This window comes from Heterocephalus glaber, unplaced genomic scaffold, assembly GCF_053883595.1.
Source record: "Heterocephalus glaber isolate CG9 unplaced genomic scaffold, H.glaber_assembly_v1.0 deba00001457, whole genome shotgun sequence".
Taxonomy (NCBI): domain Eukaryota; kingdom Metazoa; phylum Chordata; class Mammalia; order Rodentia; family Bathyergidae; genus Heterocephalus; species Heterocephalus glaber.
Genome location: NW_028258305.1, coordinates 24,969,893 through 24,984,470, shown reverse-complemented (window position 1 = coordinate 24,984,470; position 14,578 = coordinate 24,969,893). Strand labels below are relative to the sequence as shown.

General features: G+C 38.6%; 1 protein-coding gene across 9 annotated transcripts in view; it reads left to right on the top strand.

Annotated features, from left to right (window-relative positions):
- Positions 1–14,578, top strand: part of Plekhh2 (pleckstrin homology, MyTH4 and FERM domain containing H2) — a 117,996-nt gene that overhangs the window by 94,222 nt on the left and 9,196 nt on the right. For 7 of the 9 annotated variants that reach the window (XM_021253804.2, XM_004839363.4, XM_004839361.4 and 4 more), the window contains 4 exons: positions 519–674; positions 1,840–1,937; positions 9,134–9,275; positions 13,656–13,801. In XM_021253804.2, the coding sequence (XP_021109463.1) occupies positions 519–674; positions 1,840–1,937; positions 9,134–9,275; positions 13,656–13,801 (542 nt within the window). The other 2 variants (XM_087216434.1, XR_204982.4) reach the window with 2 other exon arrangements.

Genomic DNA, 14,578 nt, shown 5'->3' with positions numbered 1-14,578 from the left:
GTCCTTGTGCTTGTTGGGCAGGTGGCAGAACCACTGAGCTAAATCCCCAGCCCAATCTTGCTTATTAACTGGAGGAAACATGTTCCAAAGTTAGCAATTAGTCTTTGTAGCCATAAGCCTTTTATTAAAGAGTTCAATACTTAACTGCCTATTAAAGAAACAAACATTAAATATATAAAAGCATTCATTCATTTAAATGCATTTATTGTTTATTTGCTTGAAAATTGTATATTATTTTTTGGTTTGTTTCTAATGGGTAAGCACCATATCTCTGGATGATATTTAAAGCTGGCAAATGATCTTTTTCTTTTGACTTTATGTCTGTTGCCTGAAGCTGAGCTCTCTGAATTCTTGCAGCAAGGTAACTACTGGGGTGGCCCTGTTAAACTTCTCCAGTGGAACTTTGGGACAGAAAGTTACAGCAGCTAGAGAACCACAGTATACATTATGAATCATGCCTCCAATCTGTCCCATTTCCCTGTGACATCTCAGAGAACTGCTTTGTTATTTCTGTCTAGGTTGTTGGGTTTGATGCATCCACCACAGTGGAAGAGTTTCTGAATACTCTGAACCAGGACACAGGAATGAGGAAGCCGGCACTGTCTGGATTTGCACTGTTCACTGATGACCCTTCTGGCAGAGACCTAGAGCACTGCCTTCAAGGGAACATCAAGGTGACACCAAGTTCTTTTAAGGAGCCAAACTCAGCAAACAGCAGAGAAGCTACTCTTAAATTTTTACAAGAAGTTTAGTTCAGTAGTTTTCAAAAAAGTTAAGCAACCTAATCTTCACCAAAAATAATTGCAGTACTTTGGTGAAGCCAGAAAAATCTAATATGCAGTCTGTACACACGTATTCCATGTGAAACAGAGGAAAAGGAGTAATAATGGTATTAATACTCTGAATGAAGGGAATAAGAATGAAGAGTGGAAGCTGTGATAAAATGGCTTTTCTTTCTTTTTTTTTTTCCTTCATTCAACAATATTTCTGAACTATTTTCAGTGTCCCAGAAGCTAGACTGGACCCAGGAGGGAACAAAAGAAGGGCCAGAAATGTCTTCTGCATACCAAGAACTTAAATTTTGCTTACGGAAGAACAGACTCACACACTGATAACCTTCAGCTAGAATTGATAAATGTTTTAAGAGCACTCAGCACTAGGACTAGGAAAGACCTGAGCTGTAATTGGAAGGATGGGTAGAAAATGGTTGTATGGAAATAAAGCAGAAGAGATTTAGAAAATATTTTCTAGATTATAGTAAAAGGAATCCAATAAAGTTTCCATCAAGTGATAGAAACAATTAGAACATAGGTTTAGGTTACTGCAAGGGATTTCTGAGAAACAGTCTGCTTATTTTGCAAATGAGGAAATGGAAGTCTAGAGAGGGAAAAGATTTACCTGAAAGCACTCAGCGAGAATTGGGTGTACCCCCTTTTCCTGTATTATATTTCAGATTTCTTTTGTGTATTTTCAGACATTCCAATCTTTGTAAACTCAGAAGGTGGAAAAATTATTTCATCAGTGACCAAATCATGAAAAAAATCCCTGGAATCTTCTTGGTTCCAGTCTCATGCAGACATGCATTAAGATTTTTTTTGGAGTGAAAAAATTCATGGGCACAGTCCAAAGTTAATATGTGCCCAAAAGGATAAGTGGAGAAAAGAGCAATTTGTAATTAAGTCCCACACCCAAAGCTGCACAAAAGCTGAAAACAAAAAGCTTGAGTGCATTTGGTTTGATCATATTAATTAAAAATTGTCAGCCTACCAAACATACTTGTCTTCCAAAAACGTTGGTTTTGAAAGCCCTGTGAATCTCCTTTTTCCACTTCCTTTCTAGATTTGTGACATTATTTCCAAATGGGAACAGGCATCCAAAGAACAGCAGCCTGGGAAATGTGAAGGTACAAGAACTGTTCGTCTGACTTATAAAAGCAGGTGTGTAATACTGTGTGCAAATGCCAGAGGATGGGTAGACCTGCATCTGTGTTCAAATCATGCACCCACAGTTTAGTGTCCTATGGATAACCTTGAATGCTATTTACAGTATTTATATATTTGTTTTTCTCTCAATAACAACTGTCTTCTAGAAGAAGAAATGAATGCATACTATTTTGTTTCTAATTCTCCTTCTTTTACATCCTCTTTTTATCTTTCTCTCTGTATTTATTGAGCTTTAAGTATAAGCCAGTCACTTAGCTAAATGGTCTGGATAAAATGGTAATAAGAACAGACATAGGCTTAGTCCTTGATCTTTTGGAATTTTCAGGTTAGTGAGCCGGAGGGCTGTTAATCATATACCCACCCTAATGAATGTATAATTACACTTTAAGTTCTCTGAAAGAGGTCTGATGAGAGTGTATAACGTGGAGCCTGACCTGGACAGGAGACATCACCAAGCTTCTTTTAGGAAGTAATGTTTATGCCAGGGTCAGAGAGAGGGGATAAAGTGTGTTCAAGGATGTTCCCTGTCAAAGGAAGCTGTATTTTAGAAGTTGAGAAGAGGCCTGTGGAGCTGGATCATGTACTTTTTCAACAGTTCAACTATAATTCATTTAAGCACATGGTCACAAACCAGATTGTCTTTCTTTTCTTAATATTTTCTATACTAGCAGAAGATGATACTTAATAAACACTGTTAGCTGACCATTCACATTAACTTTACCAAAATAAAGATAGCTTGCTGGTTTTATTTGAATCTTATGGGTGATAAATTAAAGAATCTATAAAATGTCAAGCCAAGAGCCTGATAGAAATATGGGTATAGTACTAAATTCTTTTAGAGAACTACTTTTGGAAGATGTTCATTGGCATGTAAGAAGTGAGGGCACTGTATAACATAAAAAGTTTAATATCCTTTAATCCAATTCACTGTTTTTTTTTCTGATACTCTATGACACAGACATACTCATATAAATTGGCAGAGTATTCCACTATGGCCCGGTATCTTCTCTGCCATATTTTTATAACAGTGAAAAATTGAGGGGCAATAGCTTACATATTCATCAGCAGAATGGTTAAATTAAAATGGTAACTTCATATTTTCCCCCCCCCCCCACACACAATCAGCCACTAAGGGCCACCTTTTGTTTGAACAGACTCCTTTAATCTGAACCAGTGGTCGTTATAAATCATTGGAGCCTCTTTATTCAGCAGCTCATGAACTATGATGTTTGCCAGCATTCTGAGTAGCCAGAAGATGACTATGAGTTTTGGTATCTAAGGGGTTTTTTTGCCCCAGTACTGGGAATTGAACTCAGGACCTTGTGCTTGCCAGGCAGGCACGGCACCACTGAGCTACATTCCCAGCCCTTGGTATCTAAGGTTTGAAATGATACATTGCTACAGATAAGCAACATTAGCTAATGGTACTTGGATAGGCTCCTGGGGGAACCCATTTCCATTAATGCCCAAATTTACCTATGGCCTTCTAGTGCTGGCAAGAACAACTGGCCGGAAGATGGGGACCATCCAGATGACAGTTTTAGTTCTGGCTATTGCTGGAACATAGTTCTGGAAGTGTGAGCCCTGGACCAAGGGCTTCAGGATCACATGGAAACATGATAGAAATGCAAATTATGCAATTACTAGGCCCCCCTCAGATCCACTGTCAGAATTTCTGGTGCCAAAACCCAGGAGTCTATGTCCTAGCAGCTCTCCAGACAATTCTTACACTGCTAGGGGGTTTTTTGTGGGTTTTTTCCCCCATTAAGTTTACTGGTACATTTTAGGTATAAAATACATTTACATACATCATTGGGATCTTGTACCATTACATGAGTATCTTGGTTCTTTTTTTTTTTTCCCCTTCCCCTGCCCTCCCTTCACCCCCTCCACCCTTCCCTATTTGCAAAGATTTTGTTTCCATTTTTTTCCTTTTCTTGTATTTTTTTCCCTTCTTTCCTTTCCCCTACCTCTCCCACTTCCCGTGCTCCTTTAGGCCTTTACATCCTATTACACAATATCAATTATACATTTTTAGGATTAAAATATCAAGACCTAGGAGACATTACCACAGATTTTACAGAATTTAAAAGGATATAGAAAGCATATTACAAAAATCTGTTTTGAAATAAATTTGAAACTTCTAAGAAGTACCTTGGAAGACAAATTAATGAAACTAACTCTGGAAGAAATATAAAATTTGAATAGCACCTATTAAAGAAAGTATATTCCTAGCTTGAAAACCTACCTATATGACAACAACAGGCTCATATACATTTTAACTGATAAATTATATCAAACATTTAAAGCAGAAAAAAAAAGGAACACTTCTCCCCTCATTTTAGGAACTCAACATTGTGCTAATCCTAAAACTGGATAAAGATAATAGAAGAAAAAAGTATGAACATAGATAGAAATTTGTGTAACAAAACAAACTATTAGAAGTCAGTTCTGGCAGTATGTAGAAAGTGGTTTTGTTATGTGGATGGCATACACTGCTAGGTTTTGAGGAACACTGATCTGAAAGTCCTCTTTGCTGTCCCTGTCTGTTGATCACCCCTTTTGAGGGAGGAGCCAGCTTCCAGGCCTGGTCCTGTATTTGTAGGTAGAGGAGCTTCAGGAATTCTCATTTGCTTTCCTCAGATGGAACAACTTCTATATCTAAGACAGTTCCTAATAATCTAGACCTTATGAATGCTTAATACATACTGATTCTTATTATGATGGCTCAACTTTAAATTTATATTAAATTAAATTTGTATGAAATGAACCAAGGTAATCTGACAGATACAGATAAGAATAATGTTCTAAGTCTCACACTACTGGAAAGGACCAAGAGAGGTGTGACTAACACAATCAAGATTGCCTTTGTTATAAAAATAAAAAGGGTTGGGAATTTAGCTCAGTGGTGCCACTGCCTGCCTTGCAAGCACAAAGTCCTGAGTTTGATCCCTGGTACCAAAAAATAAAAATTAAAAATAAATAAATAAACTTTAGAACAAAATCTTTGACCTAAAAAACACCCCAACTCAATTGAGAGGTTTAAGTTTTAGCAGAAGTCTGAAATGGCTGCAGAGCCACAGCTATGAGAAAGTGCTATATTTCTGAATATAACTGTGCTTTGCATATGTATATGAGTCGCTTAGACAAAGAGCCCAAATTTCCAGTGACACAGTTAGGAGGGGAACTGGCTGTGACCTGTCATGCAGCCAAGGACCTGATTTTTTCATCTGCCAAGCAGCACTGCAACAAACAAAACTGAAATACCAGTTCTCTTTATCATGGAATTCTAAATTTATATTTAGCAAGTTACTAAATTTTAATTATGTAGATTCAGGTGTTAAAGATGTAATTAATAGGCTTTGAACTCAATCTCATAGATAATCATTTGGAAACTAGTGTTTAAGTTCTATTCATATTAAAGCTTCTTATTTTACTTGATTTCTTACTGTGTGTTTGAAATTGCAGAAGTCAAATCATGTTTTTAACAAAACAAAACTGGTAAGCATCTTTCCCTGCAGGGCATAACTCTTCCCTCTCTTTGAAAGTGAAAGATTGTGCTCAGTAGTGCTTTGTAGTTGTTATTTTCTAGAACATAGTCCAACATTCCCATCTCTGCCACCTTTGGCCCACTGTAAGGGCCCTGTGTCCATTGGCTCCTAAGTGAGAAGGATCCTGACAGGTCCTCCAGTTTGTCCCATTTCTTTTAGCTATGTTCACATTTAAAGAATTTTAGAAAGGAGACTCTGTTGTGAGTCTAAAGATCTTTAGGAAAGAATGCTACTGCTAAGCTGGACTCAGTAGTGCATGCCAGTAATCTTAACTATGCAGGAGGCTGAGGCAGGAGGACTGCAAGTTCAAGGCTAGCATGGGCAGTACAGCAAGATCCTGCCTAAATAAAGAAAAAGAAAAAAGGATAGTACTTCTAATAAGAAATTACCTATATTTAATGAACCTTTACCCCACACTAGGCCTGTGTTGAGCTCTGTATATGCAGTATCTCATATAATCTTAAGAACACCTCTGTCAGGTAGGTACTATCATTATCTCCATCTTGTAGTTGAGGTAACTAAAATTTTAGAGAGTCACATAATCACTTAGCCAAAGCTATAGAAATGGGATTCTTCAGGCTTTTTGGCAAATAATTCCTGTATTTAGCAATTTTTACATACTATTCATTTATCCACCTGTGTAGTCTATCACTGGCAGAACTTGTTTGAAGCCCTGAGAATTCAAAAGTAAATAGAATTTCCCTACCTTTAGACTCTTGCAGTTTCTAGTGAGAGGCAGACATGAAACCTTTGTAATGTAGTTAATGCTGCAGGAAGAGTGTGACAGAGCAGTGAGGAATCCAGCCTCTGTGGGCAGATGCTCGCTGTTACTATGAGTACAGTGTGCATATGTGTAAGGTATTGTAGGAACATGGAACATGTAGGAGATTTCACAGACTGGTGACTTCTGAGTAGATGGCTAAAGTTGTAGCTACTGAGGAGGAAGAGAACGGGGAAGGGTCGCTATTGCAGTGTTAGTGGAGGGCAATCAGTAGACCCAGTGGACCAGTGGAGAAGACTGCAGGCTGCTCCCTTGGTACATTTACCAGAGGGTGTGAAGGATGACAATAGGAGGTAAATGCTCAGAAGTATGAATATGGAGCCAGTTGAGGGCAGTAAGAGGATTACCAGATTTTCTTTGCTTTTTAAAAATATTTCCTTTTCTTCTGTGTATTAGCAGAAGATAGTACTTAATAAATGCTGTTAATTAACCCATTCACATTAACGTTACCAAAATATACTTTGCTGGTTTTATTTGAATATTATACCTCATAAATTTTTTAAAAATCTAGGGCCAGGGGATTTGGCTCAGTGGTTCCGCCACCTGCCTCACAAGCACAAGGACCTGAGTTCGATCCCCTGTACCAAAAAAAAAAAATCTATAAAATATCAGGCTGAGAGCCCTGCCAAGCTTGGAAGCAGTGTCATGTCATTGTGAGTCATACAGAGATGTGGTTTCCAGTCACAGCCTCAGTATCCTGGGTGTCAGTGAGGAGAAGGATCCAGTCAGAGCCCTGCCTGCTGTAATAACAGCTGCTTTCTCGGCCTTGCCCTTGACCTCAGGAGAATTTGGGCACAGCTGGAAGCTAGCCATATTTTGAGAAGTATAGTCCACCTTCCTCTGTTGCTTTTCCTACTCCGGGTTTCTGGGTTTGACTTTCCAAGTTCCTGGCGTTTTTGTGACTCAGTTCTTCTCCATATGCTCCCCACATACCTGTACAAGCTGTTGGAGCCAATGCTGTTTCCCTCAGGGTTTGAGCCACTGGTTCCTGCTTACAGTCTGCCTGACCTGCTGGCTTCCATGATTGTTCTCTCTTTTTCACTGAAAGTGCTTCGCTTTTACTCCACAGGTTCAATCTTGTTGGCACGCTGGAAATGATGGAAAATGCACCTTAGCTGTTCTTTCCTGGAGCCATTTGTAAATTTGGCTCTTTTTGTACATCTAGCATTCCAGTGAGAATACTTAGCTAAATCCTAGTGGATTACAGGGGCAAATAAGTTCCTAACTTCAAGTGGGAATGATCAGTTATATATAAAAATGGAAGGGAGCCCAAAAGGGAGGGCTTTCATCTTAAATCCTCTCTCTGTTTTATACCACTTGGCTGATGCCATTTTTAGTCTGTTACCTATATCCATTGTCCAGTTGTGCTGTCCTTCTAGGTGAATCAGTCCTCCAAAATCAGGGCTTAGGGTTGATTGTTTTTAGGAAATCACTTCAGTTCATAAGCTGGGCTTATAGGAAAAATGATCAGAATTGTGGATAGGAGGAACTTTTCAGAGTACACCCACCTTGTTTCCCCATATTGTAACTGGCTGCCTTCTCCTTCCCAGCTATTTGAGATAATTTCTAGGAGAGATACTTTAACTAATGGGGTGTTCTCTCCTTCAAGTGGATAGGAAGAAAAGAGCCAAAAATCCATAGCACTAAAAAGCACTAGATCTAAATCTCTTTTCTGGCCACTATGCGTCATGATCTTATTCAGATATGTCTGAGCTTACCAACTCTATTTGTCACAGCACTTCAGCAGTCACAGCACATGCCTGAAAACAGACCCCTGTAAGTCTCACAATAAATAAACCACACAAAGAATAAATAAAAGAGGGCCACTAATTTGATGAAGACCTTATAGGCAAACAAAAGCCGTGTGATAAGCCAGGCATGGTGGGATGCATGTCTAGTCTCAGATACTTGGGAGAATGAGGCAGGAGGATCTCTTGAAGTTTAAGACCAGCTTGGGTAACAAAGTGAGAGCCCATGTCAAGACAAACAAAGCCATGTCATGTTTTAACAAGTAATAATGAGAACATGGAAATTATTTTTGATTACCTAAAGCTGTGTATCAGCATGTGACCAGAGTCAAAACACATATAAATATATATATATATTTAAGTTGTATATATAAGATATTATATATAAGATTATATATTATATATAATCTTATATATTATATAATGTTATAATATAATAATATATTAATATAATATATGTTATAATATTAATATTATATTATAATCTTATAAATATAATAATCTTTTAGATTCCCAGAGAAAAACCTCACTTCTTTCTGTCTTTATTTGATGTTGATGTTGATTTTGAATTGGAACTTTCATTTCCTACTCTTTGGTATGTTCGAGGTATTCAGGAGAGATTGTGAGTGTTTTGAAAATTTGGTTTACACAGCCCATTGAAATGAAGAGTTACATTGTACATTCCTTTTAAGAGGGGGAAATTTAGTGTCGCTCTGTGTGTTAGGCCCTTCCTCTGTAACACTTAAGGACTTGGTACTTTAGGGCATAAAAAATAGCATAAAAGGGTTCCTCCACTTCAAAGCAGTTTATTGGGGTTTTTTTGTTTTTGTTTTTGTTTTTTTTGCTGAGACTTTTATATGGAACAGAAACATAGATCACTGACAGTAATGGTCTGGGTTTGCATTGCTTAGAGAATTATGTTAAAACACCCCCATCTTGGTCCTCTGAATGTATCTTTACTTTCTTCCTCCTTGAGAATATCACTGGGGGCTGGTGATGAAGCTGAGTAGTAAAGTACTTGCCTAGCAGGTGTGAGGCCCTGGGTTCAATCCTTAGCAAGCAAGAAAAAAAAAATCACTTAATGAGAAATGTCCTTTTGTTTTTTTACAGACTGTATTTTTCAATGCAAACTTATGGAGAGACTGATAGAGAAAAGTTGCTGTTAATGTATCAGACAAATGAGCAAATAATAAATGGCCTTTTTCCTCTGAACAAGGACCTGGCGTTAGAAATGGCAGCTCTCTTAGCTCAGGTAACTCCCGTGTTGTGTAGAGTAATATATGGAAGTGATAAGATTTTAATTTCTTCACTGAATTTAATGCAATAAAAAAATAGACCTTCAGTAACTCTTTAAATTGATTTTTTGCTATGATTATCACCTTAAAAATTGCAGGGATTCTATCTGCTTGGACTCTGAGCCAAGTGGCAGTGATAGAATGAGACATACGGGAGCCTTGTTTCATAACTCTTGAAAATAGAGCTCCAGGCTTTGCATTTCATAAAGGAATCTGAGTGTTTACTATGAGGCTGAGAATGCCATGCTGAAACTGTTCACTAACCTAACAAGAATGAGTCCTTGAAAGAGCAGGAGCACTTTCTCATTTACCTGTTGTATCCATTAGGGTTAAATTCAGACTTCAGCAAACATACATACAGAGACTTAATCAGCCGGAAATATGCTCATCTCTCATTGAGGTGGAAGGATCTTCCTGGCTCCCCTACAAAGTCACTGGGACCACAAGCTTTATCCTGCTGTCCATTCTACTGTCCCTGCGCTGTCAACCCCATGTTTCTGGAGGCCTGCCAGAGCTCCAGCTGTTAGGTCAGTGTTCCAGGCCTGGAAACAGAGGAAGGGCTGAAGAAGGCCATGCCTTCCTGCCTTTGGGAGTACTTCTTTGAAGTTACATAAAACACTTCCATTGAGGCCTCTCTGCTCAGGATGGGATTTAGGCACCTACAAGGGAGGCCAGGGGGTGTGGTTTAAGCTGAGCAGCAGTGTGCCAGCTTCATTTAAGGTCTTTATTGCTCAAGAAGAAGAAGAAGAAGAGGATGGTCACAAGAGACAGCTCACAGTCTCTAGCACACCTGAGTCTTTGCATAGGACAATTAAGGAAAAAATGTTAAACGTTGTGATACTCCATCCAGACAAACACTTAGGTCCCCCAGCGTCTTCTGTTGCTGGCTCTTCACTCTCTACATCATCCCAGGTCGTTCCATTCATTTTCTTTATTTTATCCACTACCTATGCCAATGATTCCTAAGTCTCTTCTCTCCAGTTCATACTTCCTTAATGAGCTCCTTAAATTCAACATACTGAAAACTACACTAATCATCTTCCCTCCTCTTTCTTCCCATTCTGTATCTTCATTGTGATGCTGTCTCCACTCAGTGCCCACGTGAAGTTCAAATCCAGGGATCCCCGCTGACTCTTTCCTCCCTGTTCCCTTTCCCACTGGCCTTAGATATTCTTCCCTGTTCACTGCTAAATATGCTAATTACTACCATCACTGTAGTTCTGACCCTTGTCACATCCTGCCTGCTGTCCTTCCAGGTGCCTGTGTTTTTCACAAATTTATCTTTCACACAGAGGCTAGAGAGTTTTTCCAGTTAGCCATAGCTGCATAACAAATGACTCTTCAAATAATAGGGGAGGAATGTGAGACAGCAACTTGTCCTTGCTTCACCTGGCATCCACTGACACAGTCCAAGGGCCAGTTGTGACCCCAGGGCTGAGGGCTGGAATTGCCTGTCTCCTGGCTGATGCTGGCTGTTCATGGGACTTCTGCTGGGACTGTCAGCTGGAACATCCACACGTGCTCTCTTCACGTGACTGCTTATGCTTCTGCCAGAATGGTGGTTGAATGGCAAAAGCAGTTACCCAAAAAGAGACAATGAAGCCTGCAGTTTCCTTAAGGCCTAGACCTGGAGACAGGACCAGTGTTGCCTGTTCGTGGAGATTTGTTTACACAGAACTAGTAACTGAGATAGAGACACAGCAAAAATGCGAATCTAGCTGTCATTTACCAATACAGAAGATATTCCTGATCTGAACTGTGCCATGAACTTTCTGCTCATCTGTGTAAACCGGATTCATGTACAATTCTCTGACTCGCATATGATTTTGTTTTTCTTATGTTCTACTGGTCAGTCTCCTCAGCCTGGAATGTTCTACCCCTATCCCTTCACCTATTAACTTCATCTTACCCTTTCATTTTTACGGTAGGAGTCACATATTCCAAGAAACTTTCCTGAATCCTGTGGGGGGGGTTAAATGTCCTTCTGTAATGTTCTACACTTAAATATTGGTGTCCTGATCTCAATGATAAAAGCTGAAGAAAAGAGAAACAGGGCACTTATTTTCTTGGTCATGGGACTAGGAATGATTCCCTGCCAATTGTTTGGACACAGATTCTCTATTAAAATCATGCATTTGTTGAAAGACAGGGTCTCACTATGTAGTCCAAGCTGGCCTTGAACTCCTATGTAGCCCAGGCTGGGCTCAAACTCACAGTGATCCTCCTGCCTCAGCCACCTAAGTGCTGGGATCACAGGCATGCGCCACCACGACCAGCATCTTTTTTTTTTAAAACTAGGATTTAACCTCATCTTTTTGCTTTATCTTTTAATTTTGTCAAGAAGCTTCTCCAAGAAAAATTATAAACTGCTTTGGGGATATATACTTAACATTTTAGATGAGTTTGAGGAAGAGACAGAGCAGTTAAGATAACACATCAATAAAATTTTGGGCACATGACTAATTTAAAAAATCTCAGCTACTCAGAGGGCTGAGGGAGGAGGATGGCAAGTTCCAGGCCAGCCTGAACAACTTAGTGAGACCCTGTCTCAAAATTTAAAAATAAAAGTAAAAGTAAAATTACTCTATATAAGGAAAATTAAATAATGCTTCTGATCTTCTTCCCTCAGAGCAGTTTTTATGAAGATAAATGAAATATACTAAAGAAATTTAAACTTGCTAAATGAGTTATTTCTATCGTAAATTTGAATACTGCTAGGTCCTTGTTGACATTCTCTGTCTTAGGAAATTCTCAGAGCTGCTGACCCAACATTGTTGTACAAAGTCTGGTAAGGGGTCTTGTTCATGTGGGACATGTTGGGAATTATCGTATTCTCCAAACATCTGCTGTGTTTATTCTTGCACCAGGGAGGCAAAGCGCTGAGCTTGAACACACCACTCATGGCTTCCTGAAGAGGCACTGTTGCCGTGAATGGTCCTACTACTTTTGTTAACTAGTGTTTGTCCAACTTTGTGGAAGTTAAGACCCAGTCTAGGTTCCACAGGCAGCTGTGGTGAGTGCTGCCTGCTGACAGGTAGGGACAGTGTGCAGCTTCTCTGGGGGAAAGAATTTCAATGTAAAGATCTGGTGGATAGTTTTTATTGGGTGTGAGGACATTAGGGAAGGATCCTTGATGAGAAAAGAGATGGGGAGTGTTAGCAACCAGGAAAAATGAGGAACGGGAGCTGAACAGCAAAGCCATGCCAGACAACCAAGAAATAAGAAATGGAGTCAGAGAACTTAGAAGATTATGAAAAAAGGTTGTCAGGGCAGAGCTCAGCTGAGATTTGCACAGTAACTGATGAGCTTAGGAACTAGAAAAGAGAAGACACAGGGCCTGTGCAACAGCTGAACTGGAGGCAGGAGGCCCCTGGGACGTGGAGAGCTGGGGTTCTCTGTAGGACCATTCCAGGCTGGGTGGAGCTTGCCAGCTGCTTGTTGGATGTTCTGTAGGTAAGGGTGTGAATGCTCCTTCTGGAACCCTCTTTGGTATCTTACTCAAAGCACTTAACACAGTTTATCAAAAGTGTGCCTCAGTCTCCCCTACTAGCTAGCAAACTCTTTAGGGTAGGTTCTGTGCTTAGCTTTTTCTTCTCTCACATCACTTAACAGCAACTGACTTATAATGGGAACTAAGTGTAGGTTTGGATAAAGGAAGAGGTACTTCAGTTGGTGGAGAAATGGATGGGTAGTTGGATGGGTGGCAAAGGATGGCATCTCCGTGACCTATAAGCAGAGACAAGGGTTGAACATTCTTTCATCGAGGGAGAGAAGGAAATGAAGAGCTCCATTCCTAGGAATAATAGTCTAATAGAATGAGTGGCTGAATATAGCAACATTTATAGAGAAAATCTAAGAAGGAAATAATAATAATATAATTCTTGCTCTCATTACATGCAGTAGAGACCCTTAAAACTTACAACTGCTTCCTGACTTCTTACAGCTTTATCATCTTTTTTGCCTTTTATTTTTAACTTCAATTTCATCTTATTATTAGCAATTGAAATGCTACCTTCAAATGAAAAATTATGCTGTGCTACAGGAAATAATAGAGTAGTGTCCTTCAGCAACTACTGCTAGATGGTGAGAGTAATCTAGGAAGGTTAATGTGGAAATAGTACTGAAATGTTTAAGTGATAGCTTTTTTCCCCCAAAGTTAGAATTCAAATGAAATTCAGACTTAACAGTTCTCACATATGATTATAAATTTTGTAGCCCCAGAATCACAACAAATAGATTTTTGTGTTGTGTGCTTTTAAAGAAAAACTAAAAGTGATTTTCCTTTTCAAAGCTCTTTCAATATTCTACGTTTTCTCTTTTTTTGGATTTCCAATCAGGTGGAAATTGGAGATTTTGAAAGACCTTTCTCAACTCCAGCGGGGCATGTTACCAACCAGTGCAAAGCAAATCAAACTCTAAAACAAGTCATAGAAAAATTTTATCCTAAAAGTTATAGAGACAGCTGTACTGAGGAACAGCTAAGGTAAGGAAGCATTTTTTTTTTAACTCTTTGGTAGAGTCATGCTACTCGTTTTTTGTTTTTCATTTTTCTGTTCTAATTTTAAAGGTTGAAAAATTAGTTTTCTCAGGAATTTTTAATACTGATGAGCCCCAAGAGGTGACAACCATCTCTATTTTAGATGTGCCCAGAAGCTTTAGAGTCTATTTGTCATGTGTGGCATTATATTTTTGAAGCACATATACATTCTGCACTGACTAAAAAATCCTTTTAATTAAAAAAGCATTCCCTTGATTTAGATCTTCTTTTCATTTGATCTTATTCATACTTGTACAAATTAATCCTGATAATAAAGATGGAAAAAACTGACTGATGTTTAATCTTATGAAGCATGTATCAAAAACAATTATCTCATAGGATCTTCTATTATAAACAAATTGAAATTAAAAAGCTATCTTCTTACATGAAACTTTTTAATGTAAAATTGGAATTAAATTAATTTACAGTTTCAGTATTTAGAGGATATAAAGAAATGCTGATTGGATTTTTAAAAATAGAGACAAATCCACTTTACCATGGGTTTTCCAAAATGGAAATTTTAAGATCAGTATTTTGTCGTCTGTGTAGTGTAAGTGGTTGCCTCTGTAATTTAGTTTGAGAAGTTTTCTATGCATCCAACCTTTCTCTAAGCCAGGAGTGGTAATACCTAAAATTCTTCCAATTGGGCTCTTCTTCTTGAACTTTTCTTTAAAAATTATAATATTCCTAGGAGAAATTACCTTATAAACTATTTTATACTAG